General features: G+C 47.3%; 3 protein-coding genes across 3 annotated transcripts; 2 read left to right on the forward strand and 1 right to left on the reverse strand.

Moving 5' to 3' along the window:
* Nucleotides 1-545: 545 nt before the first annotated feature.
* On the forward strand, nucleotides 546-6,813 carry LOC134524910 (T-cell surface glycoprotein CD3 epsilon chain). The gene is made up of 7 exons (XM_063355208.1): nucleotides 546-610; nucleotides 731-834; nucleotides 2,206-2,226; nucleotides 3,081-3,278; nucleotides 3,991-4,143; nucleotides 4,958-5,004; nucleotides 5,352-6,813. Exons 1-7 carry the CDS (start codon nucleotides 546-548, stop codon nucleotides 5,406-5,408), a joined length of 645 nt encoding a protein of 214 aa, XP_063211278.1. The 3' UTR covers nucleotides 5,409-6,813.
* Nucleotides 6,814-9,294: 2,481 nt separating this feature from the next.
* LOC134524909 (T-cell surface glycoprotein CD3 gamma chain-like) lies at nucleotides 9,295-12,681 on the reverse strand. The gene is made up of 5 exons (XM_063355207.1): nucleotides 12,334-12,681; nucleotides 10,999-11,208; nucleotides 10,369-10,500; nucleotides 9,906-9,949; nucleotides 9,295-9,574 (listed from the first exon to the last, which is right to left on the reverse strand). The coding sequence occupies exons 1-5, from the start codon at nucleotides 12,404-12,406 to the stop codon at nucleotides 9,512-9,514; spliced, it is 522 nt and encodes a 173-aa protein (XP_063211277.1). The 5' UTR covers nucleotides 12,407-12,681; the 3' UTR covers nucleotides 9,295-9,511.
* A 494-nt stretch (nucleotides 12,682-13,175) lies between these two features.
* On the forward strand, nucleotides 13,176-26,744 carry ZW10 (zw10 kinetochore protein). Its single transcript, XM_063355184.1, has 16 exons — nucleotides 13,176-13,343; nucleotides 13,609-13,743; nucleotides 14,565-14,666; nucleotides 14,851-14,928; nucleotides 15,053-15,212; nucleotides 15,766-15,915; nucleotides 16,514-16,705; nucleotides 17,320-17,483; nucleotides 18,209-18,391; nucleotides 18,883-19,121; nucleotides 20,146-20,217; nucleotides 20,938-21,107; nucleotides 21,709-21,839; nucleotides 22,319-22,450; nucleotides 23,450-23,652; nucleotides 24,661-26,744. The coding sequence occupies exons 1-16, from the start codon at nucleotides 13,227-13,229 to the stop codon at nucleotides 24,779-24,781; spliced, it is 2,349 nt and encodes a 782-aa protein (XP_063211254.1). The 5' UTR covers nucleotides 13,176-13,226; the 3' UTR covers nucleotides 24,782-26,744.
* Nucleotides 26,745-26,864: the final 120 nt, after the last annotated feature.

A 26,864-nucleotide genomic window follows, 5' to 3' on the forward strand; every position in this document is an offset into this window, starting at 1 on the left:
AGCAGAGCATCACTTCAGGTCAGAGGCTTGCAGCAGGACTTGGGGGCTTAGCCACCCCTCTGGCTGTGCTCCTCAACATCCATATGTGTGCAGAGGCGAGTCTGGGCGAGGAGCTGGCAAACACCACCCTTAAAGAGGCATCAGGAATAAATGGGTTGTGTTAGAGCAAAATAACAAAAGTAGAGTCCGGTTTGCATTCACCAGTGACTAAAAAACCTGGGTTTTACAGCCTGGCACTTACAGGCTCTTTTCTGCTGGCCGTACAGCATCTCTAGGTGCTGAGCTTCTTGTAGCATTTCTGGTTCCGTTGTTTATTCCCTCACTATGCTAAGTTGCTTGCAGTAGTTTGAACTTCAGAAACACTCGCTTTGAAAAGTCGTTAGGAAGGTCCTGATGGCAAATTTAATCCAGGCACGTTTATCTCTCCTGCTGCCTCTAGGGCAGTTACCACAGTTCTGAGCCTTGAACTGGGCTGGTGCAAAGCAGCCACCCCTCGCTGTCAATGACGTTCCGTGAAGACGTTTTGAGCCTCTGCACTTCCTGACATGGGCTTATTTTACTATACGTGTTCCGTGTCTTTCTTGGCTGCTTGCAGGTTTCACTGGAAACGGTGAGTCTCCGCAGCGCTGCTCAGTTCATTGCCGTGCACAATTCTGGGAAAAACAACTCTTGGGCCTCTTTCTTGTAAGTGAGAACTCGAAAAGCCAATGCGTTCTTTCTTCCCTCGCAGCCAGCCTCGCCAGTCTGATGTGGTAGAGGAGAGCAAGAGGAGGAGGAAGACAAGGATGAGGTTGGAGCGGTCCTTGCCTCTGCTGGGACTCCTGCTGTGCGTGGGTGAGTACAGCCAGCCAGAAATCCATGGGGACCGGCGGGTGGCTGCCCAGGGGCTGTGGAGAAGGAAGCACAGTGGTGTGGGACTGGTTTTGCAAAGTACCTGCGTGTACACTGCCTGTGGGGCTGCTGCTCTCCAGAGTGAGTGTTCCCTTCAGAGCGCGGGTTGCAGAGACGGGGAAATGGGAATCCAGCCCTCTCAGGCAAGAGAAAAGAACCTAAGGTCCCTGCCGAACTTTTGCTTACAAGCTGCGTCACTAAGATAACTGGCCTCCAAACTTCACGCAGCAGGGTTGGAGCTTGATGGACTCCTTTCTGCAGCAGGGTGAACTATAAGGTTCTGTGGGTTTAATTTTGTTTTTACACTTTATTCATGCACTTTTCTTAAACCTTTTTGTGATCGCGGGCAAGTAACTTCAGTTCAGATTCACTGTGGTATCATGGGACTGGTAGCAATTTTCGTGCTACCAGTGTGGACTGACCAGCGTTTACAAAGTTGGTTTAAGATGAAGTGCAGAGTATCTGTAAAGACCATAAAGAAGCTGGTAACTTTGAAAGATTAATAAAATTAAAATAAGACTACAGCTACTCTGCCAATGCACAGCAAATACCAACTGCTATTCTTTAAGATTGAAAACATTTGGTTCAACAATGCCCTGTTCTTTTTTCAAATTTAAATTTGTCTTATATAAATAAAAAAGAATCAGATTTACAATTCTGTTAAAAGTAACTCCTATTGTAAAGCGAGAACTACCTGCGATGAGACAACAGCCCTCAACGCATGAATACAGGTCATTTCTTTACTTACTTACCTTACTTTCTATAAATGTTTCTAAAGCAAATCAGAAATCTGATTCAGACCTCCTAAAAACTGTTCCTATAACCCTCCAGCTCCAGAGACTTCAATGGAGCTACTTGTTTCCTACCAAGAGAGAAAAATCACATAGTTAAACTGCTTTACATCATTAAATCAAGCATCAGGGGCCAATCCTCCAGTGAGTACACTCCTGCAGGGGACAGTGGTTCTTATTGCAGAAACTAGGCGTGATTTTCCGTCAGTCTTTGGTCCATGATAATAAAGGAAAATTCTTGGGCATACAGCCTGCAATAACCCTTTTTCTAAACTGGGGTGGAAAATGATTCAAATTTCCATTACGTGTTACCATGTTAAAAATGGCTTCCAAAGGAAAAGACTTCATTTCAAACCAACATCCTGTCTCAGCTAACAGAACGCTTCTAATACATTTAGCACAAATACAGGAGCATAAACATCTCCTTCAAGCAGCTGAGTTCAGAAAGGATACCCTTGAAGTAGGAAAGCTGTGTGATATCAGTAACTAAATTGCTTAACGCTTATTTTTCTTTCTTTTGTAGTTGGCACCGCAGCTCAGCAGGGTAAGTATATTTTACCAGAATTCTTAACTATGGAGTATGATAAAAAGATCAACTACGGCTCACAAGCAAGAACTAAAAGTCAAATAGAAATATTTGAATTTTGCAAATATTATAGAATAGTAAAAATTCCCTATTCATTAATTGTTACTGATCTCACAGATTTGACAAATTGGCTGTAACGAACTGTCCCTAATTATTGCTCGTGCTCCCCAGGCAAGGTTGGGCATTTTCCAACAGCAACAAGCAGTAGGATTACAGCAGGTTGATTTGTTAACGCTTGTTATTCTCTCCTTTGCAGAGGATACCAAGGGACAGAAGGGTAAACGTATTTTACCAACATTCTTAACTATTTAGCATGATATAAAGACTAGAGATACCTCAGAGGTGAGGACTAAAAGTCAGATAGAAATATTTGAATTCAAGCAGTATTTTAAGAGGAAAAAAAAAAATCCTGTTCCTTAGTTGCTACTGTCATCACCAATCAGAAAGATAGCTGTAACGAGTTGCCCCTAATTACTGTTAGTGGTCTCCAAGGAGGGCTGGCCATTTGCAGAGAGCAGCAAGTATGTGGATAAACAGAAGGACGAATGGCAGGTGGACAGGCTCTCTGGCATAAAGTAGAACACTCTCTGCTGGTATTTTGATACTGTTTAGTGTCCCAAAGAATGAATGTAAAAAACTAAAGGAAAATACGCATGCAGAAGACACGTACACAGGGAACTTACATTACACCATAAAATCACAGATTTTGCAGCGCAAACTGTCCCGGTGGGATCAAGAGCGTGCAGGGAAGCCTGCCCAGAAGCCGTTTGTAACACTGGTTTCCCTTCTCCTTGGCCTACCCTCCAATAAAGAATTCCTGGTGGAGATTTCTGGAACCACGGTGACAATCACGTGTCCCTTGACTGAAGGCAGCATAACCTGGAACCCAGCTAGGGCAACAGCAACCGACGATGAGAGGAAGTACGTTATAGAGAATCATGACAGCACTCCTGCCAACGTGAGTTGTTCGTCAGGTGATAACACGTATCACATCTACCTGAATGCCAGAGGTGAGTGAAAAAGCACTCAGTCTATGGGCTACAGATGAAGTCTATGCAGTGACAGACGTTAGGAGCCGAGCCCTGACTTTCAGTGCTGCTGGGCTGGGTGAATGCAATTCTGCTGAGGCCCTTCCCGCTCTGCACAGGCAGTAAATAAGTCCAAGAGCAAATTTTTGGCAAACAAAATCTCCCTGCTTTCTACGGCTTTCCCTTCCGCTGCCCTCAAACCAGGTGCATGTCAATGGTTCCCACTTATAGAGCGTGCAATCTTCTTTTATACGGCTTCTGCCATGCGACAAGGCAAGAGTAATGTCTGTCACAAAAGCATTTCTTACCTTGCAGAGTGGAAACCTCCCATCCGGGGCACACAGCCTGGTTTCTGTGACCCACTAGACGGGGGGCTTATGCTTAGAATCCAGCATAGGCACAGGGGGACAATGATCGAGGAGATGTTCTGCACCCTCCGGCTCCGGCCATGCGAACAGCAGAGGGAAGCCGAGGAGGCTGCACACACCAGCCCCAGCTCTGTGTCTCTCTGCAGACCGAAATGGCAGGGCAGATACAATTACAGGGGCAGCCTGTGCTGTCCCCCTTCCTTTCTGTTTGCTCATTTCTCCTTCCCACCCAGAACTCTCTCGTTTCTGCTAGCACTAAGCTGGACTTTCCATGCTGGAAAGGAAGGGTGCCCGTCTCTGAGCAGCTTCATCTCTCCTCCCCGCAGTGTGCACAAACTGTGAGGAGCTGGACGCCTTGGCAGTGACAGGGATCATCACTGCGGATCTTCTCATCACCTTCGGGGTGCTGATTCTGGTCTATTACTTCAGCAAAGACAGGAAGGGGAGAGCGAGTCCTAGTGCTGGCAGTCGGCCTCGAGGTAAGAGCCATCTCAGGCGTCTCTGCTCTCCGTGATGTTAAATGAAGCACTTGTGACAGAGCCACCCCTGTTCCCCAAAAGCCTCCAAGATCTCACCAAACAATGCTCCTGCTTGCCGCATCTGTTGCTCTGGGCCGCCGTGTCACGTCAAGGGCTTCCTGCCCATAGGAAACCATTTCACAGGCAGCAGCGTTGAGTCTGTGCTGCAGTAAACTCTCTACGGCAGATGCTCAGCTTGCAAGTGTAGCTGCAAACCCGCCCTGGCCCACGCAGCTGCTGGCTCAGGCAATCACAGACCAAGAATTAGGCTCACACACAGAAGATGCGATTAGAAATTGTGGTGTTACTAAAACCATACATTTTAATTTCTGTCTCATGAGACCATGGTTTGGTGACCCAGTCGGTCCAACAGTGGGGCTCATGGTTTATAAATACCAGGGTAAAGCGATGTTATTTGCTGGGTTCACAGAACTGTGATGACATGCTCATACTTGTGCAGCTTGCTGAGGCAGAGGAGGATAGATCTGGTATCCATGTTGCGGCCTGGACCTATGCTCATGGGGCCTTCTTGTTCTCAAGTGTTTCTTCACAGCCAGGAAAGCTAGATTCTAAAAGAAAGCAAATTTCCTCCTAAATGATCATAAGGCCTCTTGCCTGCAGCAGTTGGGTCTTTAAAAGCTCTAAGCTCATGGTAAAGTCATGCAAGTTGACCCATAGTATGCGTTACCCTGGGATCATCTCCGTGAAGGTCCCTCGTGCTGCGTTAGATGAATTATCACCAAGGATGACCTACCTCTCTTTGCCCCTGTTGCAGGTCAGAAGGTGCAGCGTCCTCCCCCTGTTCCAAACCCGGACTACGAGGTATGGAGAATCTGCAGGTTTTTTCCATCTCTCTTTGCTGGTTGGGGATGGATAGCCAGAGCTGGAAATCTGTACCATTTATCCTTTTCGCTCCTTTGAAGAAGCATCCAGTCAACCTCCAAGCTTTCACGGGAGTGGAGGAAAAAGGTGGTTGAGGGTGGACTCCTTCTCTTGGTCCCGACACAAGAAGTCAGGAGCAGAACTGCAGTTTCTCGTGCACGCTACCAGAGCGGCACTACACCACTCTCTTGTCTTTTTCTCTGCCTGCCCTGTGGACCAGGACTCTAGCATTGTTTGAGGGTGTGTTAGTAAGGATTCCCAAACTAACGTCTCTGTTGTTCCCACAGCCCATCCGGAAAGGCCAGCGGGAAGTGTATGCAGGCCTGGAATCCAGGGGCTTCTGAAATTCCCATGGATGACAGGCTGGAAAGCAGCAGCAGAGGGCTAAGCGCTTCTGCCCGTCTCGGCACCGGTTCTGCTGGGGCTCAGGCGTTTTGGGGTAAGCCAGGCGGCTACACAGGACAGGCACCCTGCTGCCATCCGCTGTCCCACCCTGATGTGTTACTTCACCCTTCGATTTGACATTAGGGAAAAGAAACAAATGAGTGCATTGTCAAGAGAAGTTTTCCTTCTCATTAAAGGACTGCAGCCTCACCCATGGCTCCTGGCCTCCTTTTCCCTCACACTTCTCTCTCTGCTCCAGTTGCCTGCCTATTTAAGTGCCTCCCATTTAATTTCCACCCTGACTGCCTCCACTTTCTCCCCGTGCCTCCCTGGGTAGGTAGTGGGCAAAGAGTGGGTCCTTCTCAGAGTGACTGGCCTCTAAGCTTGTCCTGCTGTCACGTTAATAGCCTATCTTGATTTTGCTGCCCAGCATTGTAATGAAAAGAACTGAGGCAGACAGCGTATTAAAAGCAAAATGGTACATTTTCATAAAAAAGCCACTCCTTTGAATTAAAATGTTTCAGTCAAAAAAAACAGTTTTCTTTAAAAAGAAAGAAGCCCTTCTACCAGCGCATGCAGACTGACCTGCCCATCCTCCAGCCCTTTTTCTGTAGGAAATGAGTGGGGCTCTGTACCACTTTGCATCCACCGACCATCACGTTTCAGACCTTCGGCAGAACACTTTCAGAGCGACACATGAGGATTTGGCACCTTCCCAATCCATCTGAAAGTCTCCTATTAGGAAATTTAAGCGCTTAGGTTAAATCTTTGTTGCTATTAAATAGTGGGGCTCTTAGGTATTTCAGCTAAGATTTGAACCCCCACTTAGTAATGAGTGCAGTCTGACTGAGACAGCACAACGGGGATTTTCATGTTTCCCAGAGTGGAACCGAGACCCTTTGGCTCAGGCCTGGGAATAGCACTCTGCTCTGAAACAGCTTCTTCACTGCAATTGAAATGAATGCTCTGGGGCCACAGTGATAAAGACCAGGACCTACAAAATCCAAGAGAGCATCAAACCCTTTTGCTAGCTGTCCTCCTCATTCCAGAGGCTTCATGGAATCCTTTTTTACTGATATTCTATAGTGCAGTCTAGGATAAACACATTTATTTGAGTGTGTTGTACCCTAAGGGGTGTACATTTGCTGGCAGAGTGCCATTTTCCAGAACCATTGCTCTTAGAGATTCTTGTGATTTGTCCTTTGCTGCTGCCCTTTCTCTCCCCATTTCAGCTCTGTAACTTGAGTTCTGCCTGGGTTCTGTTAGAAAGATGGCGGGCTTCTTTCCTGTTGGTAAAGATCCATTTTAACTTCTGTACATACATTTAAGAACTGTAATATATTAATAAAACGCAGACAGCACCACCAGATAATGCATTGGAAAAGATTTCACCTGTGGTTTTGTCTCTGTTAAATAAGAAAAGGTTTTGTTAAGGGGAGTTCCCAGGTCCGGAGCAGTCCAAGACAGTGAGAGCTTCTATATATTTGTGTCGACTCACCTTGAGGCAGCCTACAAGGTGTTTGGGAGCAGACTGTGCCAGGGCGGAGGGGATGACAACTCCACACATAAAAATACACTGTCGTGCCTAGCAGAGCAGGGCCTGAGAGCAGGGCCGGGGTCAGCAGGAGCTGGGGAGTGGGTCTGGGGACAAGGGAAATAGCTGAGGTCCCATGCGCTCAACTCAACAAATGTTAAATCTGCCTGATTTTAAAAGCTGCAGTTTCCAAAGCAGCAGCAATGGAGAAGGAGAAGGGGCCAAGAGATGCTGTGATACCTGGGAACGCTTCTGGTCTAACACTGGCTGCGTTAGCCGCATTTCTGTTGCTCTGCAGAGCAACAGCTCTGAAGAAAGGAAACAGCAGCAGTGATGGGGGCCGGGGGTGGTTTAACCCTTGAGTTTCAGCATGGGGAGATGAACACCTAACAAGTTTCATGCTTCACATCGCTGTGCTTACCCTGCAGGATGTGGTTTTAAAGGCAGTACAGCTGGGTTTACCATACAAGGTGCTAAACATCTAGGAGGGAGATTGCAAGATACAAAGAGTGCTAACCCTGAGCAGCTCTAAAACCACTCTGGGCCATGTTCTCAGCTTCTGCAAAACATCACTGCTCCCGGGACGCTTGCTCAGCCCAGCCGTACAGCCCATTACCACGAATGGGATGTGAGAAGCCTGGAGCGCTCCAGGTGTACAAAGCCAAAATTTTGCTTCAAACTACACCCCGGTGCTTCTGCCACTGTTTATGGGGCTGCATGTTCGCCCCCGCCAGCGCCATCCCACGCTCTCCTTATCTCAGTGGGATCAGCACTCATCCAGTGACATCTCTCTGCCTCCGTGCTTACCTGCACTATAGAAATAGTGCTTTGTCCTCCCAGAGATGATGTGCTGAGGAGCCTCTCACCAACAGACAAGTTGCAAATGTTGCCCCTGCTGTGCCTTTGATTTGCGTAGAGCATACCCACCCACTCTGCTCTGTGTTTCTCCTGCTCTTTGAGTGTGGTTAGCCGCCTTTGCTCACTGCTTTAAGATCTGATGGTGATTAAAGCGCTATGAACTAGACAGTCTGCTGGTCGCTTTTTTTATAAGGTCCTACCTAGATTGCTTTGCAGACCAAAGGCGGGTATTGGCATAGTCCACCTGCAATGGTCCTATCGGGCTCAGCCTTCACTGGAGCAGGTCAGAGCGGAAAAACCGCTGAGACATTATTCTGCTCCTGCGAACAGCAAAATGTTGTCATGTAAAGAGCCGACGCTGTAGAAAAACAAGTCCTTTTCTCGTTCACCGTCCACAAGGCTGATCACATACTGATTCCTGTAAGGGCACAGGGGGTACACCCACAGCTTTTCACACCCTATGCGTTGTTTGCTGTGCCAGACGCATCACAGATTGGTGCCCAGTTTTTATTGAGTGTTAACTCTTCCGGTGCTTACTTTATACCACTGAGTCACACAGCAATTCACAGCCTGGTGCTCTCCAAAGCCCATCACCCACGTTCTTAGAAAAGCAGGAAAACACAACCTACCTACAGGTGTGTGCAAGTGGCACACGGAGGGTGTCCTGGTTTCTGAGGTTTCTAACTGCTAGCTGATCCTGTCTGTTATCTGCCTGCCGCTTTGGCCATAGTCAGACAGCATTAGCTGTTTCTGCTCAGAGCTCTTGCCAGGAGGAGCTGGGCTGGTGTGCGGAGAGCCAGTGCTGCTCCATGTCTGGAAGGGTGCTTGCGATGGGAAAGGCTCTGAAAGTTTGCTTGACTACATCCTGCACTCAGCACACTGGGATGGCCAATGAGCCCGAAAGGGGGGTTGCTGGATGTCCCACAAAAGATCCCTGGCCTGGTCACAAAGGTGGACTGCAGAGGCAGAGGAGGGTAAAGTGTGGAGACTGCAATTAGACACCGAGCCCTGCAGGTGCAGAGGAAAAGTCCTCCCGCCTTTCTTCCTGCCAGTCCCCCAGCTCTGTCCAGGGGACCGAGGCACACAGACACTTCGCAGGGGGGGACACAGACCCTGATGAGTGTCGCTGTGCTCCCGGTGTCCCCACTCCCCGTTCTGGAAGGGGAGTTAAATGAGACAAAGCCTCTGCTACGACCAGAGGCAGCAACCCTCTCCCTTCACAAGGTCCACCATCCCCAGCTTCAGCAGTGGACTCAGATGTCATTTGGATCGTGGCAGAGAGAGGTGGCACAGCCACGGCCGCCTGCCTGCACTGGCAGAGCAGCGTCCTACCGGGACAGGCAGGAGACTTACGGCTCGGCAGGGATCCGGGCAGTTCGCATCCAGCATGCGCCTTCCCCAGCGACTGCACAGCTCCCCGGGCCTCAACACAACCGACGGAGCACGGAGGCTGTGGGATAGGCTCATCTTTAATGAGAGGGATACAGAAGTACAAGAGGTCATGGAAAGAGTGCTACAAGCAGCCCAACCTGGCAAGGAGCTGGACGGTTCTCTAGGCAAAAACCTGCACTGTCTTCTGCCAGCACGGAGCTTACGGAGGCACTGGCGGTGGCTTTGCTGTAATATCAACTCCTGGTACAAAGGCGCCACAGGCCCCAGCATCTTCCCACTTCACTTGCGGGCCTTGGCAGGTGTCAGCCGGCTATACTGTCCATCGTCCCGCTCGCCAAGGGGCTAGGAGGAAAAAAAAAGGTGAGACAAGCTACAGCTGCACCTGTCCAGCCCTGGGAGGGAGGGTACAGGGGAAGCTGGCCCAACCCTCCCTTTGCCATGCTTTTGGAAACCTTTCCCTCCCCACACAAAAACAGGCAGGGGGCAGCTCCACGCAGTGGAGGTGGCTGCGAACGCCCCAGCAGAGAGCAATCTCCAGCACAGCTCAGTACCTTGTGGCATCACGCGTCCCCCAGCAGCTGTGCCGTCACGGCCACGCTGGTCCCACCACACAGCCCCACACCATGCAGAGGTGCCAAAGCCCTCAGGCACACGCGTGCATGCCTGTGCTCACCTGGTAGAGCTGCTCGTTGGCAATCAGGTTCTGCCTGTCCGAAGCTAAATGAAGAAAAAAGGTGATCAAGGATCAGGGGAACCATGAACAATGTGGTCAACATTTGCAAACAAACCTAAGCGGCTGGCTGCTTGCAGCCCTGCGCCTCTGGGAGACTCAGTGGAAAGACCCTGGCTCAGATGTTCCCATGCTACCAGCTGCTGCCTCTGGGATGAAGTTTTGGTGAACCTTGTGCATTTAATGGCTTCTCCTGGGAAGCCGAGCTAGGGGCAGGAAGGATACATGGAGTGCTGACACGAATCCCCATGCTAGACACGCTGTACGCTGGCTGCTGCCTGCAACTTGCAGTGACTAGGCTCTGCGGGCAGTGACGGGAAGTCCTTAGGTACCACACACAGCTCCTAAAGATGCCCAGGCACCTCCCATCCCCACCCGCAGGCAGCCAGCGGGGCTCTCCCCTCACCTCGTGACATGCGTCCCTTGTCCTGGCCCGTGATGCAATACACAGCAACCGCCAGGAAGATGGTGGCGACAACATCTGCGACCACGATCCCCGAGATGGTGGGAACATCCACTTCGATGCAGTTCTGGCACACTGGAAGCCCAAAAGGACACAGACGCTGAAAGCAGGATCGTGACCAGGACCCTGCCCCTTGGGTGCCTCTTCCCTGCTGCCAGGGTCAGTCTGAGCCCAAAATGCTCAGCCAGCTCTCCCAGTCCAGGCAGGCTCCAGTCCCAGGAGGAGAGAGACCAAAGATTAAGTCTGGCTTGCTGCGTGACCAGGTGCAAGCTGCCACGTGTCCCCAGCATTCAGGGCAGGCCACAGGAGAGCCAGCGAGCGGCTAGCAACAAGGCAGTACAAGTGACAGGTTATGGCACTAAACGCTATAGAGAGCTCTGCCAGGGACACCAGATGTAGGGGACCGCACAGCTTTGCTGTTCCCATGGGCAACCTAGCACAGGAGCTGCCAGGACCTCTGAAAACTGGTGGAACCACCCCCAAACTCTGAGAGATCAGTAGTTCCCTCAAAAATTTGCTTGGGTGAAAACTCCAGGCAGTTCTGGCTCTAGAAACCGGGTTTGCAACACTTACTTCGATAGTGCACCTGGAGGGGAGAGCTTTTCTCGTCGCCTGCGCCACATATATAGGTGCCTCTGGGGTCATCATAAATTGCACCCAAGTCCAGCTGTGTTGTGTTTCCTACGTCATTCCCGTCTTTCCACCATACAACCTGACTTTGGCTGGTTATCTTGCACTCCAGGAACACCTTCCCGCTGACTTCCTTCACAATTACCATCTGTCCTGTAAAAAAAAGGAGAGCAGAAAGCTTCACAGCTGAGTCCTCAGCCCTCATGGTGGTGCAGAGCTCAGAGATCTTGTTCGTGGACGTGGCTGTTGTAGGCATCAGGCTGTCCCCCAAGCAGTAGAAAGGACATGGCAAACAAAAAACTCTGCAAAAAGAAAACTACTCAGTGGAAAAGTACTCCACTGTTCAACTGGTGGTTACATTAATGCAGCTCTGGGTAGTTTAGAGATCCAAATACCCTTACAGTGAAAACTAACTGGAATTGGGCACCTACCTGGCCTCCATTCAGACTGTACGCGCATCACCCCCATCCCAGACACTGATCGCATTGGTATAGAAGCGCAACTGCAGTAAGAGACACTTCAACAGAAAGCATAACGTTTCCACCAGCAGGGACAGAAGCTGAGCCCAAATAGGGGGACAAAATCCCACTGGTTTTTTACCCAACGGTAAAAAACATTTTTAGTGAAGAGCATGCAAAAAATCAGGACAGAATTGCTTCCTTGGCCCAAAGGCACCACCTTCAGAGTCTCCAAATAGAGAGTAATTCCTTATCTGCTGAGCACTAGAGCTGAGTATAGAGTATGGCCTCTCCTGCTCACGTATTTATGCCAGGCACAAAGCCCATGGCTACTCTGCTCTAACACCATGGTCCAACTTTACATGCCCTGTCATTGCAAGATGAGTCTGAGCCTTCACAGCCAGCCAGGGAGTAACGTACGCGGCTCCAGACCGTCACAGCAACGGTCCAGGGCAGGCACAGTCGTCAGAGCAATCCCATCCTCGTGAACCATTGCACTGGTTCACTCCCTTCTCCCTGTCGACATTTACAAACCTCACGTCAAGATGCCGCAATAGACAACCCCAGGTAGCCACAGGAACCTGCTTCCCAGCCACCCTCCCACCACCACAGAGATACCTAGGGTATGAGCAATACGAGTGGCAGCCTCCAGGGACCACAGCGAGTGCCTGACGAGCCCCGTGCTGACCTGCTGCAGCCCACAGGATGAGCCCCAGCCTTGCCACCTGCATGGGGTCCCTCGGGTGCACCATGCCGGGGGTCTCCATGTACTGCATGGGTCAGCAACGCAGCACCCCATGGCTGATACCCAGGGACTTACCTCGGATGCCCCAGATAGCCACAGCCAGGCTGGCAAGGAGCACCCAGGCGCCCAGGGTCCTTTCCCTCCGCATGGCGTGAAGTAGTGGCAGCTCTTTCCCCTGCTCAGTGAAGAGGACGCAGAGAGAGCTCCTCGCCACAACGCACCACGCACCCCGAGGTCTTTGTCAGGTACCGGATGCCGAGGGCTGGAGCTCCCTCCCTCCCACAGCAGCTGGGGGATGTCTGAGGTGCTCTGCGCCTGCCTCCTCGCCCCAGCCATGACGTCCAGGGAGCGGCAAGGGAGGGCAGGTTGGCCTGAGGCAGCAGGTCCCCCAGTACCTGGGGACGCCCAGTAGTCATATCTCCCCCTACAACCACAGGTCCTCCTACAGCCATAGACCCCTAGCAGTTATTCATCCCCCAGCAGCTATGGAGCCCCCCAGCAGTTTTGTGTCCTCCTACAGCCATGGACCGCCAGCAGGCACAGAGTCCCCCAAGAGCCATGGAAGTCCCAAGCAGCCACAGGTCCCAGCACAGCCACGGAGCCCCTCAGCAGCTTCGGGTCCTCCTAAAACCACGGACCCCTTGCAGTCATATGTCCCCTAAGCAGCCATAAGGCATGTCCCCTACAGCCATGGGGTCCCCCAGAAGCCCCAGAACCCCCAAACAGCCCCAGGTCCCACTACAGCCATGCACCCCCAGCAGCCATAGGTCCCACAACAGCCACGGAGCCCCTACGGACAAGAGTCCACCAGCAGCCAGAGAGCCCCCCAGCAGCCACGTGTCCCCCGGCCGCAACGGGAGACGCCCCGAGCAATTCTGTCCCAGCCCGGCCGCCGTAGCGGCGCCGGCGCCGTCCCCGTCCCGTGATGCCGCGCGGCGGCGGGCGACCGCCGGAGCGGCAGCGGGGCCATGGCGGCGCCGGCGGGTTCGCTGGTGGCGGCCGTGCTGGCCCACTCGGGCCGCCTCGACAAGGAGGACCTGGGCACCCGCATCGGGCGGCTCTCCCGCCGCGTAGAGGAGCTGAAGGCAGGGCGGGGAACGGGGCGGGGGGATGGGGACGGACAAGGGGAGCTTCGGGGAGGCAGCAGCCCCGGCGCCGCTGCGGGCCGCCTCGGCCCCGGGCGCTGGTCTCCGGCCCTTCTTTGGGGTTTTCAGGCCGGGCTGGGGGGAAGCCCGTCAGTCCGGTGTGCTGCCCCAGCGGCCGGGTGCGAGCGGGGCGGTCCGGGCCGTGAGAGGGTCTGTGAGCGCCACTCACCCGAGTGACGGTGTCCCCGCGGTGCCTCTGCCTCAGGGAGAAGTCTGCAACATGATTAACAAGAAGTATAACGAGTTCCTGCCCAGCATGCAGAGCGCCGAGGACTTGGTGTCGAAGGTGGACGGGCTGTCCAGCAACATCGACCTGCTGAAAGCGGGGATTGAAAATGAGGTGACAGCGGGCTGTTCTAGATGCCACTCAATTCCATCCCAAACCCGTACCCCCCATCTTGGCGTGTTGCAAGGGGGCTGGGGGAGGAGGACTCCCGATTAAGAACCCTGGATGATATCACCCCTAAACTATGCCTTTCAGGTGACACATGCTGCAGAGGTGTGTGTCACATCAGGGGTGTAGGTAAAGAACTGTCATTTAAGGGATTGGCTTCGTTTGCTCTCTGTTGTATAGTTGGAAAAGTGTGTCACGCGCCTCTCCTTCAGAAAAGGGAGAAGGATCGGCCTTCTATATTTCGGTGTGACACAGTAAGGGACCAGCCAAGTGTTGTCCCACAGTGATTTTGGGTAGAGTGGGATCCTAAATCATAGCTGTGCACATTCACTGAAGTCTTTAAGGACAAGGTGAGCAGCTCCTACAGGCTGGATGGCAGACCCACGCTGGTTTTTTGCTGTTTTCGTTTTCCAACATCTGGGGTTCTGTAGCGATAATTAAGAATTAATTTTTGGCTTAGAGCAAGCTTTTTTGCATTTTAAATGGCTGCATTAAAGGAACACTGAAGTCCTTTTGAGACTAATTTTCCTTACAGTGCCTTTAAAAAACCTATAATGTATTAAAAGAGAAACCAGCTTATAAGTGTTTCCAATGCTCATAAGGATCTTCCTAGCAAGGAGTAAAATGGACAGAGCCTTTTTCCTCCTCAAGAAATTATTCTAGTAACAGAAATATTTAAATCTCATATCATTATCACTTTTAAGAGCGAACGTGTCTGATGATAACATTTACTTACTGTAAGCGAACTGAAAAGTTTGTTATTTTAGGTTCAGCAAGATCTAAATGTCGCTGTTGCCGAGTTCACTGAATTGAAGCAGCAACTGGAGCGAGACACGCTGGTTCTGAGTATTCTGAAAAAGCTACAGGAGGTGAGGAGGGGGAGCAGCTTAAAATCACAAGTGGCAATTGTCTTCTCTGCTGCTCATTCTTTGGCATTATTCTGGTCTTCTCTTTGGAACGACTGTCTGTAGCTCCCCTCTCTCTAGCTGCGTGGTTTAAAAAATTATAGTCTAATAGCAGATATAAAGTGGCATATCTAATTGATTGTTACAGTTTGATACAGCTATTAAAGACTACAATACTGCACTGCTGGAAAAGAAGTATGTTACAGCAGCTCAACAACTGGAAAAGGTAACAATAATTTCTTAAGCGTATAACAATACTGTTCATGTATACTTTCAATAAATTTCACAAGATGCTTTTCATTAGCAGGGGCAACACTTACCCACGTTTTGTGTTTGATCTTCACCAACAGGCACGAAGCAGCCTGAAAATGCTGGAATCCCGCAAGGGCTTTGAGCTGAAGATCCTGAAAGCACTAGGCACAGAGCTCACCGTGCAGACGCAGAACATGCTCTATCATCTAGGAGAAGAATGGCAGAAATTAGCTGTATGGAAGCTTCCTCCTTCCAAAGGTACTCGCAATTCTAGCCTGTTTCACTATGTTTGCTTCACTATTGGAAATGCCTGGTTTCAAGCACCTACAAGATAGGAAATACAGTAATACTGTTGAATGAAGGTTGGTTTAAGGAGCACTTTCTGCCATTTACATAACCTAATGAGCAGGACAGGTGACTGGCAGCGTTCTTTGGATATCGCTCCACTCCTGGAGTACTTAGGTGCTACCAAAAGCAATCTGATGTAGTCAGTAGTTTTTAAAACAGAGTTTTGAAGATTCATCTGCCTCATCTGTGGTATTTCTTAGAAAATGTCAAAGCAGAGAGCAGAACAGCTAATTGCAAGAACTGCCTAAGAGTCTGTATGTTGCTGTCTGCATTGAAACGCCACCTTTTCATTTGGAAAAGAAAAAACCTTTTCCTTTGGATTTGACTTGAAATGGAGAGAAGGCGGCAAGGAAAGCTGTTTTCACTAAAGGTCATTCAATTGCAAGGCAACCAAAACAAGAATTCTCAGATCTGTTGTATCTCGGAACACGCTGACAGTGAGATGGTTCTTCTTTTCCTGTAGAAAGCAGCAGCCTGGAGTCAGCGATGCATTCAGAATTGCACTTGCGCACAGTGCCATCAAAGGAGGAGGAGATTGCTGGCCCACCTGTTGCCTCTGTGCTGCAGGCATTTGCTGTCCTAGGAGAACTGCATACCAAGCTTAAGATTTTTGGTAAGACAGACCGTGGATCCACATAAACATAGCTATAGTAGCCCAGGTGGATATGAGTTCAGACTTGTTTTAAGATGGATCTCGAGATCCAATTCACTTCAGCAGTACACTGGAAGGCTTCTTTCTCTCTTGGCTCGTGTTTCCCACTGAGCATGAGGCAAACACTCTGGTTCCTATTAATAGGAAATTATTTATCCTATTACTTATCCAGAATTATTTATCCTTTCCTGTCAATTTAATATACTGGTTTCATCTGTAGCTATATAGTTTCATGGTCTGATGTTAAAAGAGTTTTTTTTCAGTTACGGCCTCCTCATGTACCAAGAGCAAGCCTTGACTTCAGGCAGCCTCCTGGCTTCAGCATTCTTGGGTGTTGATAAAATAGATCAGGAAGCATGGCAGATGCTAGGACAGGATTTCGTGCTTCCAGCTGTTTAAGTTATTTTTCACTTTACGTTAAATATGCTGCTCTTTGTTAGGACTCCACATGTTTTACATGAGTGAAATAGTCTTTAGTGAAACCAAACACAGTGTTTTACTCACTAGAGCAAACTACCTGCCTCTTGCTGTTAGAAAACATCTGTTTTTCGTTTCTCAGGCCAGTTGTTGCTGAAATACATCCTCAAGCCGCTGATTTCATACCCATCTCTTCAGCCATTCACAGAGGAACAGTCAGATGTGTTCATCCTACGTTTTAAGTGTGAAGAGCCTAACTTAGATCATTCTTCTCCTATGGAGGTTTTTCACAAGATCCAGCTTGTTTTTGAAGTTCTCCACAAATATCTGCTGAGTAGGTATTTTCTCCCTTTTGGAATCAGATCTTGTTCATGTAATTGGAGCGGAAGCGTTCTGGAATATCTGGTTGTTAAGCAGTATTGAATGCTGTGTAAGGTTTAAGCAGCTTTTAACATTAACTTGTTACACTGTGCTCTTGAACAGCTTAGCACCTTGTCAAACTGGACTTAGCGGTGATCCGACATTCAGAGCTAGGAAAATGAAGGAGGAAATGTTTTTTCTTATGAACTTGTCGCTGCATTTAAGACCTTTACATGCCTCAGGTCTGAGAAGTGGAAGCCAGGATGCAATCCAGGGAGGTCCCTCACTCAGGCTGGTCACACGCAGGATCTTCCATTGCCTAGAAACTGACCTGGGCTTTGCCAGCATTCCACAAAATAAACATGGCTGGAAAAGTAGGCCCAGTGTACACAGAAATCCAATTGTCTTTTGATCAGGTGGGCTATTCCACGAGCCCAGCACATGGCCTGGATAAGAAGAATACCTTTGTTATAAGATTATGGCACAGTTGATAGATGCTGTTCTAACAGGAAGGACTGAACAAACTGCTGAAGGGTCTGGTCCAGAAAGCAGGTGTATTAAAATCAATTTCTTGTGTTTTGAATTCAGATGTGCCTCTTGTGCAGCCTGCAGAAGATAAAAAGGAGTGCAGAGTTACACTCGCAGAACTGCTAGGCGATATGATATGGGAAGAGTTATCAGACTGCCTCATTCAGAACTGTCTGGTGAATTCAATCCCAACCAATAGCAGCAAACTGGAGCAGTATATAGAGGTAAGCCTCAAAATTCAGATCCGTATAGTGGAAATGCCAGATAGCCAGCTTCGACAAAAACCTGTGTTTTGCTAACCCAGAATTACATATTTCTCTCAGTTAAGCTATGGCTTCTTTTTCCTGTCAGTCTCTAATCCATGGAACTTGGGCCATATTTAGTAGGACCTGGAGACTTTCAGGGTGTGCGACGTAAGGCGCTTTGTGGGAGGTAGAAGATGATGATGTGGCAGTACTGCTTCCCCGGGTGGTTTCCTGAGGTCTGATTGCTCAGTTTGTATTTGTCGTTAATGATCACAGGGGTTTCTTGCATAGGACATGCATTTCTAGAAACTACATACATGAAACAGAACTTACTGCTAGTGAAGAGTGCTCCTTTTCCTGGAGAGGGGGCTGTTTCAAAGAGAAGCAGTCATAGGATAAACCTGGTTCCTTTGCCCCAGGTAGCCTAGTGTAATGACATTTGATCATCTTGCTCCTCTGTTTTTTTTAATTAGGTTGCCAGCACAGTCAGAGGGACAGACCTGCAGTTCAAACACTGCATTATTGTGCGATCATGACTCCCAGCTGAAACAGCTTTTTCCAAAAGATTGCTGAAAAGCTGTTGGATGGTTAGCACCCTCTAAAACCTACGTTCAGCCTTTGCTTTCAGCTGAGTGGAAGAGTTTATACCCAACTTTGATTTTAGGAAACTAAGTTTATGTACAATGTTTGTCTGCTCTTCTCAGGTGATTAAATCCACAGAGGAGTTTGAAAAAGCCTTAAAGAACATGCATTTTTTGAAAGGAGACACGACTGATTTACTGGAATACGCTCGTAATGTCAATTCCCATTTTGCTAACAAGAAATGCCAGGATGTGATTGTGGCAGCCAGAAACCTGATGACCTCAGAAATACACAACACTGTAAAGGTGACTGTTGATGCAATACACTGTTTTTCTACGTAGAAAAATAACTTAGCTGTTGAAGGTTGTTGACTCGTCTAGGACAGTCAAGTCCTTTTTTTGTGGAGCACTGAGTACTCTTGATTGTTTGGGGATCGTGGTAACAGCAGTTTGAAAACTTTTTTTAATAGACCTTAAGTAGGTTATTCCACTAACGAGATGTTTCTTAAAATACTTGAAGTTTGCTTTTATAGGCTTTTCTGGCTAGTGTCATAAGCATAATTAAAATTGGAGGATTACTTACAGAGTTGCTTCTAGATATCCAACACTATATAGATTGTTTCGTGGTCTGCTGTGTTTTTCATAACCCAGGAGACTTCCAGCAGTCTTAGGGGACTTCTGCAGCCTTGTGTTTATCTTGAGTCTTAAGTTTCTGGCATTCAGTGTTTTGTAGTCTTGCACAAGCTCCTTCCTGTGGGCTCTGAATTATATTACACCTCTTTTCTGTTTTCCCTTAGATCACACCTGATTCCTGTGTAGCCCTACCAAGGCTTCCTGGTCCTGCAACAGGAGATCACTTAAAAATGGAAAAAGCTTCTAAACTTCTGCATAACGACATGCTGAATTTGGAGAACGAGACTAAACTGAGCCAGTACACTTTTTCTCTGCCCACATGCCGCATCAGTTCTTCAGTGGAGAAACTGATGGAGCTGGCGTATCAGACACTGTTGGAGGCCACAGCCAGCACAGATCAGTGGTAGGAATTATATTCTTTGTACGTATATATGTATATCTCTGTATCTCTCTCTCTGTCTCTCTCTCTCAGTGGGTAACTCTTAGGCATCAGATACTTACTGCCTTTAGCAACACCAAGCATCTATTAGTAGATTAAAAGAACTTTAAAAGAACAGAAGATAGTTCAATATTAGATTCAATCAGTACAGTCATTCTCTGTTCTAGCTGGAGGATGCATCCCTGGGTTCTTAGGGTAGGCTGGTACAGCAGAAACAGCTGCAGACTGTGTTTCCTGCAATACTTGGGTTAAGCAAGCCGTTTAGACTTACGTTTTCAGAGAATATTCAGGTACGCTTTGTTGTATTGCAGCTATTAAAGCAGTGAAAACATAGTAAGCTCCCTAGTGTGCACAGCATAGTTCACGGCTTCAGTCTTTTAGTTAGGAGAAACGTTACCGCAGTGTTTACGTCAATGTTTTACCATGTGTTAGCCGTCAGTTTAGAAAAATCAAAACTATCTCTTTTTTTCAAACCAAACGGTAAGTGCACCCCTTCTGAGGCAAATTCTTGCTTTCTTTGTGCTGGGTGAAAGCAAAGAACTCCAGCCCTGGATCTGGCAGGGCTCTTCAGAGAAAACAAACATTTTGAGGAACCACATACAGTCTGCTTTAAAAACTGGGGACCACAACTGAATGCCCTTTAGCTACCAGGGCAGAGAAAGGGCTGACTATTTACGTACACCTGGCGGGGGAAGGAACATTGTCCCCTTTGTTCCTGGGGTTTCACATATCTCCCTTCTGACAGGTGGTCCAAAGCTTATCTTTTCCACACTGAACTTACAAGGTCATCACAGCTTTTGTGAGAAGCCTTTGTGAACTTTTCCAGAAGTTACCTTTGTTGACTTCGCTGTAATTGATCCTGATGGTCTCTTCTTTGTGCCAGTACTTCACTACTAATAAAATCTTGTTTTGGAGAAGGGTGAGGATCACTTGTAAACAAGACATTAATTCCACTGACAAACTAACACAAACCTTGTTTTCCTTGTAGCTGCATACAGCTCTTCTACTCTGTGCGGAATATATTCCAGCTGTTCTATGATGTAGTGCCAACATACCACAAGTAAGTGCGTGTGTATTACCTAGGGCCTAGTTTGGAGAGAGAACGGTGCTATTGGAACAGCCCCACTCGTCCCCAGGTTGTCCACTGCAGCCAGAGATTACAAAGGGCTTCCTCCAGCAGCAAAAAGCTCATGCTTTTAATCTATTACTAAATTGTACCTGCTGCAAAATAGGTGCTGGAGAGTTTCTGAGTCGGCAGTCCTATAACCAAGGAGGTAGCTACAGTTCTTGTAACAGTTGTGTTTGAATCCAGCCACATAACTTTGACACCAGGACTGATGCAGAGATTTTTCATGATATTTTTCCTGTAAAAGAGAGCAATAAAGATTGGAAGTATATAATTCTGTCAGAGAACACTGGACTATTACTGAAAAGGACTTCTCTCTTATCCTCACCATCGTGCTATAACAAAGCGTCTTCCTCTTTGAAAGTCCCTTGCTAGAAACAATGTGGATATAGCTCATGCTTCAAACACTAAAGCACCATTTCACTAGCTGTGAAACTCTTTTCCTCTAGATTCTCATGTGGATGCGTCTTGTGTGCGTTAAATACTTTTGTTCTGGCTAAATATCTTGATTGGGCGTTGCCCACAGTTAGTTACTTGCAACACGTGTCTGAGGCAGACCGTGAGTTTCTCTAGGGTAGGCATAGCAATTATTTGAACAGAGCCAGGTCTAAGTAAATACATTTCTTCCTTTTCTCTTCCTCCTTCCTGGAACAGAGAGAACCTTCAGAAGTTACCGCAGCTGGCAGCCATTCACCACAACAACTGCATGTATATTGCTCACCACTTGCTCACCCTGGGACACCAGTTCCGATACCGCCTGACTAACATCCTGTGCGACGGAGCAGCTACTTTTGTAGATCTGGTACCTGGTTTTAGGAGACTTGGTAATCTTACCCTTCAGTATTGAAATATATTGATGGATGACATGATAATTAATCCTGGCGTTTGTTGCCCAATTATTTAATATGTGGCTACTGACTCGAGCAGTGGATTGTATTTAAGAGTTCTGGACAAGTAGCAAGGATGTTTTTTAAGTGGGGAAGTCTGACAGAGCATTACAACTCTGAGCAAGATAGCTGTTTAGGGCTTGACTCTTTGAAACCCCACTCGTCTTGTCCAGCACATAGTTCCAAGAACAGTTCATTATCCAGAGGGATGTTGTGGCACTCAGATATTTGGGGATCTTCTGTTCAGTCCTTTGATATTTTCCTTAGCTTATTCTGTGGAAACAAATTCTGAGGTAAGTTTGTAAGAGGAGCCTGTCATCCATAGCTAATTCTGCTACTCGTCTCTTTTTCCAAAAGAGCTTACCAAATATGCGACTGGGCCTGGTTAAATTGGTTCTAGGAGACTGTTTAGAGACTAGAAATTCCTTTAAAAATAAAACATAGCAAGTTCACTGTTCAGCACTTACAGTCTCCACATTGGTAGAGCAAATTTAATAATGGCTTAATTGCTTCTCTCTGCTTCTCTCTGCTCTTAAAGGGATGGAGTGTTTTCTGGCCCAAATGCGAGTGCAGAAAGGAGAAATCCTGGAGAGGCTGTCAAGTGCCAGGAATTTTTCTAATATGGATGATGAGGAAAATTACTGCGCAGCAAACAAAGCAATAAGGCAGGTAAGCAAGGCAACGAAAGCTAAATATCCCATTGTCTGTAGACGTCCTTGGGAAGGAACAGTATGTAATCTCAGTCCTGAGAACAGCGCGGTGTTTCAACGGAGTGGAACTTTTCAAAAGAACAATTTTCTGGAATGTTTTTTTTTTCCCTCCAGGCTGTGTCTTTTTGTAAAATTGAAGCATGCTGAGTTTAGTGCCTCTTGCTCTGAGTTGAAATGAAAAGCTTCTTAATCTTGACCTTTTGTTTATAGTATGTTTATGATGATTTTTATTTTTCAAGGAAAAGACCTGTCACACTTTTAGTAAGCCTTAATGCAAACTGAAAATGTTGCATTTTTTCCACAGGAACGTCTGCCCTATAGGATAGCAGGATACTTCATTGCCTTTTGCTTCTTTCAAACTGGGTTCTGACTATAGGTAGTTACCTTATCATTTAGTGCCTCTCGACGCGTAGATAACACAGAGCTGTTATCTTCCAGGTATTGCATCAGTTGAAGAGACTAGGAAAAGTCTGGCAAGATGTCCTTCCAGTGAACGTATACTGCAAGGCTATGGGGACTTTACTGAACACAGCGCTCTCAGAGATCGTCACTAGGATTGCTGCCCTAGAGGTAACTGCATGAGATGAACATGCCAGGCATTGAGTGGTGTGAACAGCTAACATTTGTGACCTCTAGAAGTTCTTTTTGAGCTCAGGTTTCAGGGTAACAGTTGTCTTTCACAGAAATTATAATTGTGGTCCTCTATATGAGAAACGTTCGATACACCAATAATTCATATCTAATTGAGACATATATACTGTCATAGCCGTTCCGTGACTCTGTAGTGAAGGGGAGAGCCAGGGAGGTGGCTTGGTTTCATCTTAATTTGGATTTAGGTGTGTCACTCCTACTACAAACGTTTCTATGAATCGATCTCTTCTTCTTTGTTCAGGGTACAGGAGTTAAATGGTCTCAAACTCCCATCTATTTCGATATGATTTCAATCTGTGCATCTCTAATCCTATCTAGGCACCAGATGCCAAAATCGCTGTGGCATTTCAAAGCGAGATTCTTACCTGTTCAAATCTCCATTTGACTCCCAGTACTGTGTTTAAGTGATTATCAGATTACCTTGGGTCAAGTACAACTATCCTATTACGTTTCTTAATTAAAACGTGTTTTCACAGCAAATGATAGAAATACGTTAGTGCATCTGTTCTAGTTGTAGTCTACATCCAAAGAGCCTTCCCACTGTGCATTAGGCCCCTAAGTCCTCTTTTCCCATAATGGCCGATTTACAGGACACTTGCTCAGGCCTGCATGAAGGCTTGGCTTTCATCATGGGGCTGGCAATGCCTGAGCAATTCCCTTGTGAACTGTTCAGACCTTCATCACAACGCCCCTGCTTTACAGTGAAATGCTTGCTATTGCCCCAAGATCCTGTTTAGAAACACAGCCATTGTCCTGAGGCAATCGCTGAGAACTTGCTGAAATAGCTGTTCATGAAATAAGTTATATTTGCTTGAGAACGTTAAACATCATCTAAACCGCTGCTTTCATTTCCCTTACTGCTTGGTGCTCCAAGAACATATCCGACTGCTCCTCTATTACCCATTTGTTCAATTCTAGGATATCTCTGCAGAAGACGCGGACAGGTTGTACTCCCTCTGTAGGACCATGGTGGAGGAAGGACCCCAAGTTTTCATCCCACTACCTGAAGACGACAAAAATAAGAAATACCAAGAGGAAGTTCCAGTCTACGTGCAGAAATGGATGACATTCAAAGAGCTGATGATCATCTTGCAAGCCAACCTCCAAGAAATAGTAGATCAGTAGGTGTCTTCCTTTCTTCCTTTTCAGTTAGTTGTTTGCCCCAGTAACGGGGAGCTGGGAAGCGGTCTGACACCAGCAGGGCACTGCACTCAAGGGATTTCGTTCGTGTTCAGATGGAAGGCAATCACCATTAATAAGGGTCAGATAATTGCTCCTAGGGCTGTTTCTTGGCTGTGTGTTTATAGTCCATTTCAGACTTCCTCATATGTTCAGCTGCCTCCTGCAAAGGAAAAGGCAATGATAAAAAAAGCAAGTTCCATGGAAGAGCCAACACAGAGTGATTGCGCATCCCCCTTGGTTTCTCAAAGTTCAGAAGTATTGCACAGTAGGCAGCCTAGCATTTTGCCTACAGCGTTTGACGTTAGCTGCGCCTTGCCGCTGCAATCATTCCATGATCAGCCTCTGCTTTATAGATACCGTTTCTTACTTTTAACTTGCAAGGGGGATTTATCCGAATTATACGTGAGGATTTGCATAATTACTTCTATTACTTTAGTTGGCATGAGTTGTCAGAAGCTGGATATTCCCTGTTCGCAGCTGCCTCACATACATCTGAATGGCAAGAAAACATACTGTCCTCAGCAGGCAAAGTGAAAAGGCACCAGCCATGGAGAAAGCACAGAGGGAAGGCAGTTCCTCTTCTGTGCCCTGCTCGTTGCTGCTGTTGGAACCGCGTTAGACACCAAAGGTTCCCAACCTAGGCACAAACCATTCCTTTTTTTTCCTCTGCTGTTGTTTGGGAGGTGAATGGGGATTCTGCAGACAGGCTTTAGGCTTATTTTGGAGAAGGAAGAGGCACAGCTAATGAGTGCAAGAGTCACCTCACAACCTGTTGCTTTTTATGCCTAGCTAAACAATTCTGGACTCAAGGTGCGTGCGGCTAATAAGCTGCTAACTGGATTTGTTTTGCCATCAGACTTACTACTGTAACAAGTGCTCAAAAGGCTTGTTTTAACATGACATTTCTGTGCAGTTTGGTTAAATAAAGATCTTTCTCTTCTTTGTAGGTGGGCAGATGGGAAGGGGCCTCTTGCAGCTGAATTCTCCGCAGCTGAAGTGAAGAGTCTGATCCGAGCCTTGTTCCAGAACACAGAAAGGAGAGCAGCAGCACTGGCCAAGATTAAATAACTCTCTGTTCGCTCCTACATGTCACGTCTTCTGATAAAGCAAGAGCAAACTGAATCTTTCAAATATTTTTTTGGATTTGACCCTTATTGTTTGTACTGGTATAAAAAAAAAAGCTTAGCATTAGGTAAGTGCTTCCTGGAGGCTTGACTGAGTGGGGAGAAACAGTTCCTAGCTCAATAGTTGTAGGGTGAATAGGATGGCTCTATGAGTCTGGGACCAAGAAATCACAAGTGGATAACACATGAACACTAACTGCTTATGCTCCATCTGCCGGGCAGATGCAGTTTGGGCTTGAAAATTCAATCTCCTGCCATGCTCCCTAGAGGTCTGGCCAGATCCAGGTTTTCTCTCATGGGCTGGTGGGTGTACAGTCCTGGTAAAGACGACATGCTTTTTATGATGTTTGCTAATTTCTGTTCTCTAGGATTTAATCTTCCTGTTAAGCCCAGCATAGAGAAATAAATCAAATCATGTATCCGACACCTCTTTGTGAAAACAGGCACTCTTGTCAGATGGGCCTTTCAGGCAAGGCACAGCATAATGTCATCTCAAGCTTGCTCTCCTAAGGGTCTTACAGAGGGATTTTTATTTCTCAATAGTGAATCTTACCTATGCAGTTTTACATCAGCGGGCACTTAGCCCCTTTGTGTCTTACCTCTTCTGTTCCTGCAAATCATGTGTGAAACCCACAGACTTCAGTAGCTTTTGATATCCTTCTGAGAATGCTGAAGTGCCAAACTTTGCTCTTTCCCACCTCAGGTTTCCCTGAAGAGCAGGCCTCAAGAGTGAAAATTTGGGGGCGGGAAGAAGAAAGATGAGACCCTGTTCTGAGCAAACTGTTTATCAAGTCACAGGGTTTTGCACAAGTAACAAAATTCCTCATGGCTTTATTTCTCATGGAAAATGTCTTAAAACGGACTTAGAATTTTTCAATCTCACTTGCCAGCTGTAGAAACCAGTTCAGCTCCTTCCTTTACTTTTTTGTTGCATGTGAACTAGGTAGGTCTGGCATCTGTTGTCTTTCTGGTAGTAAATTTGCTGTCCTTTAAGAATAATCATGAAATTGTTTAGATTGGCAAAGACCTTTAAGATCACCAAGTCTAACCGTAAACCCAGCACAGCCAAGTCCAGCACTTAACCACATCCCTCAGCACCACCTCTACATGTCTGAAATACCTCCAGGTATGGCGACTCAACCCCTTCCCTGGGCAGCCTGTTCCAGTGCTTGACAAGGCTTTCAGTGAAGAAGCTTTTCACAATATCCAGTCTAAACTTCCCCCAGCACAACTTAAGGTCGTTTGAGAGAAATGTAAAGGAATATAAAAAGGGAGTGAAGCGTGCACTTGTAGCATTATTTTTTAAGTTACAAAAGGCTGTGTTTGAGACTGAGAAATGTACATTTCTTTTAATTGAAAAACTCACTAAGAGCATTCATTAAAACTGCCCAGAGGCCAAGATGTGCCAGTTGCTGCACGCGTGGAACAAGGTATTTCCTACCATGTAGTGCTTGCAACCTGCTTACAAAAGTTTCAGTCACAGAGCTTAATGTTTTAATCTGTTATCTACTGTTGTATTGTTTTCATTTGCAGTTTTGTCTGACTTCTGTTCACGTTTCTAAGCACGGGTGCAGAGCCTGAGTCGCAGCTGGCTTTCACGGTGCACCTAAGGCATTGCAGAACTGAGTGGCTGGGCAGTTACACCGAGTCCAGCACATGGGGATGCAGCAAGGGAGAGAGATAGTAAAGCAAAATCTGACTGCCACTTAAACCTTGAGCTTTTCCTTTTCTTCCCCTCCAAGTAATTTCTCCGAGTGGTCCCATAACACTTGTGTCTCATGGGATCCTCTGCCCCTTTACACACAGCAATCAGAAAACCCATGTATTTTGAAAAAAGCCTCCCATATGGACTGTTCACAGAAGTGTAATTTGCTATTTTCTTTAATAAACTATTTATACTGAGCACATTTTCTAGTGTTGTCTGGGGATTCTGTTAGGGTTATAGTAACACAGTGTGAATTAGTCCTGGACCGTTCTCCACTTACTACGTGGAAAGGGCAGTGTTGGTATCTGGCACCTCTTCTCTA

This window comes from Chroicocephalus ridibundus, chromosome 18 (assembly GCF_963924245.1).
Source record: "Chroicocephalus ridibundus chromosome 18, bChrRid1.1, whole genome shotgun sequence".
Taxonomy (NCBI): Eukaryota; Metazoa; Chordata; class Aves; order Charadriiformes; family Laridae; genus Chroicocephalus; species Chroicocephalus ridibundus.

Excerpts from the sequence above, each read along its gene's own strand:
- ZW10 (XM_063355184.1), top strand. The coding sequence starts at position 13,227 with ATGGCGGCGCCGGCGGGTTCGCTGGTGGCGGCCGTGCTGGCCCACTCG. Across the intron at positions 13,344-13,608 it reads GCCGCGTAGAGGAGCTGAAG|GGAGAAGTCTGCAACATGAT; the intron begins GCAGGGCGGGGA and ends CCTCTGCCTCAG. Across the intron at positions 13,744-14,564 it reads AAGCGGGGATTGAAAATGAG|GTTCAGCAAGATCTAAATGT; the intron begins GTGACAGCGGGC and ends TTGTTATTTTAG.
- LOC134524909 (XM_063355207.1), bottom strand. The coding sequence starts at position 12,406 with ATGCGGAGGGAAAGGACCCTGGGCGCCTGGGTGCTCCTTGCCAGCCTG. Across the intron at positions 10,501-10,998 it reads CCTCCAGGTGCACTATCGAA|TGTGCCAGAACTGCATCGAA; the intron begins GTAAGTGTTGCA and ends TTGGGCTTCCAG. Across the intron at positions 9,950-10,368 it reads CAAGGGACGCATGTCACGAG|CTTCGGACAGGCAGAACCTG; the intron begins GTGAGGGGAGAG and ends TTCTTCATTTAG.
- LOC134524910 (XM_063355208.1), top strand. The coding sequence starts at position 546 with ATGGGCTTATTTTACTATACGTGTTCCGTGTCTTTCTTGGCTGCTTGC. Across the intron at positions 611-730 it reads TGCAGGTTTCACTGGAAACG|CCAGCCTCGCCAGTCTGATG; the intron begins GTGAGTCTCCGC and ends CTTCCCTCGCAG. Across the intron at positions 3,279-3,990 it reads CATCTACCTGAATGCCAGAG|TGTGCACAAACTGTGAGGAG; the intron begins GTGAGTGAAAAA and ends TCCTCCCCGCAG.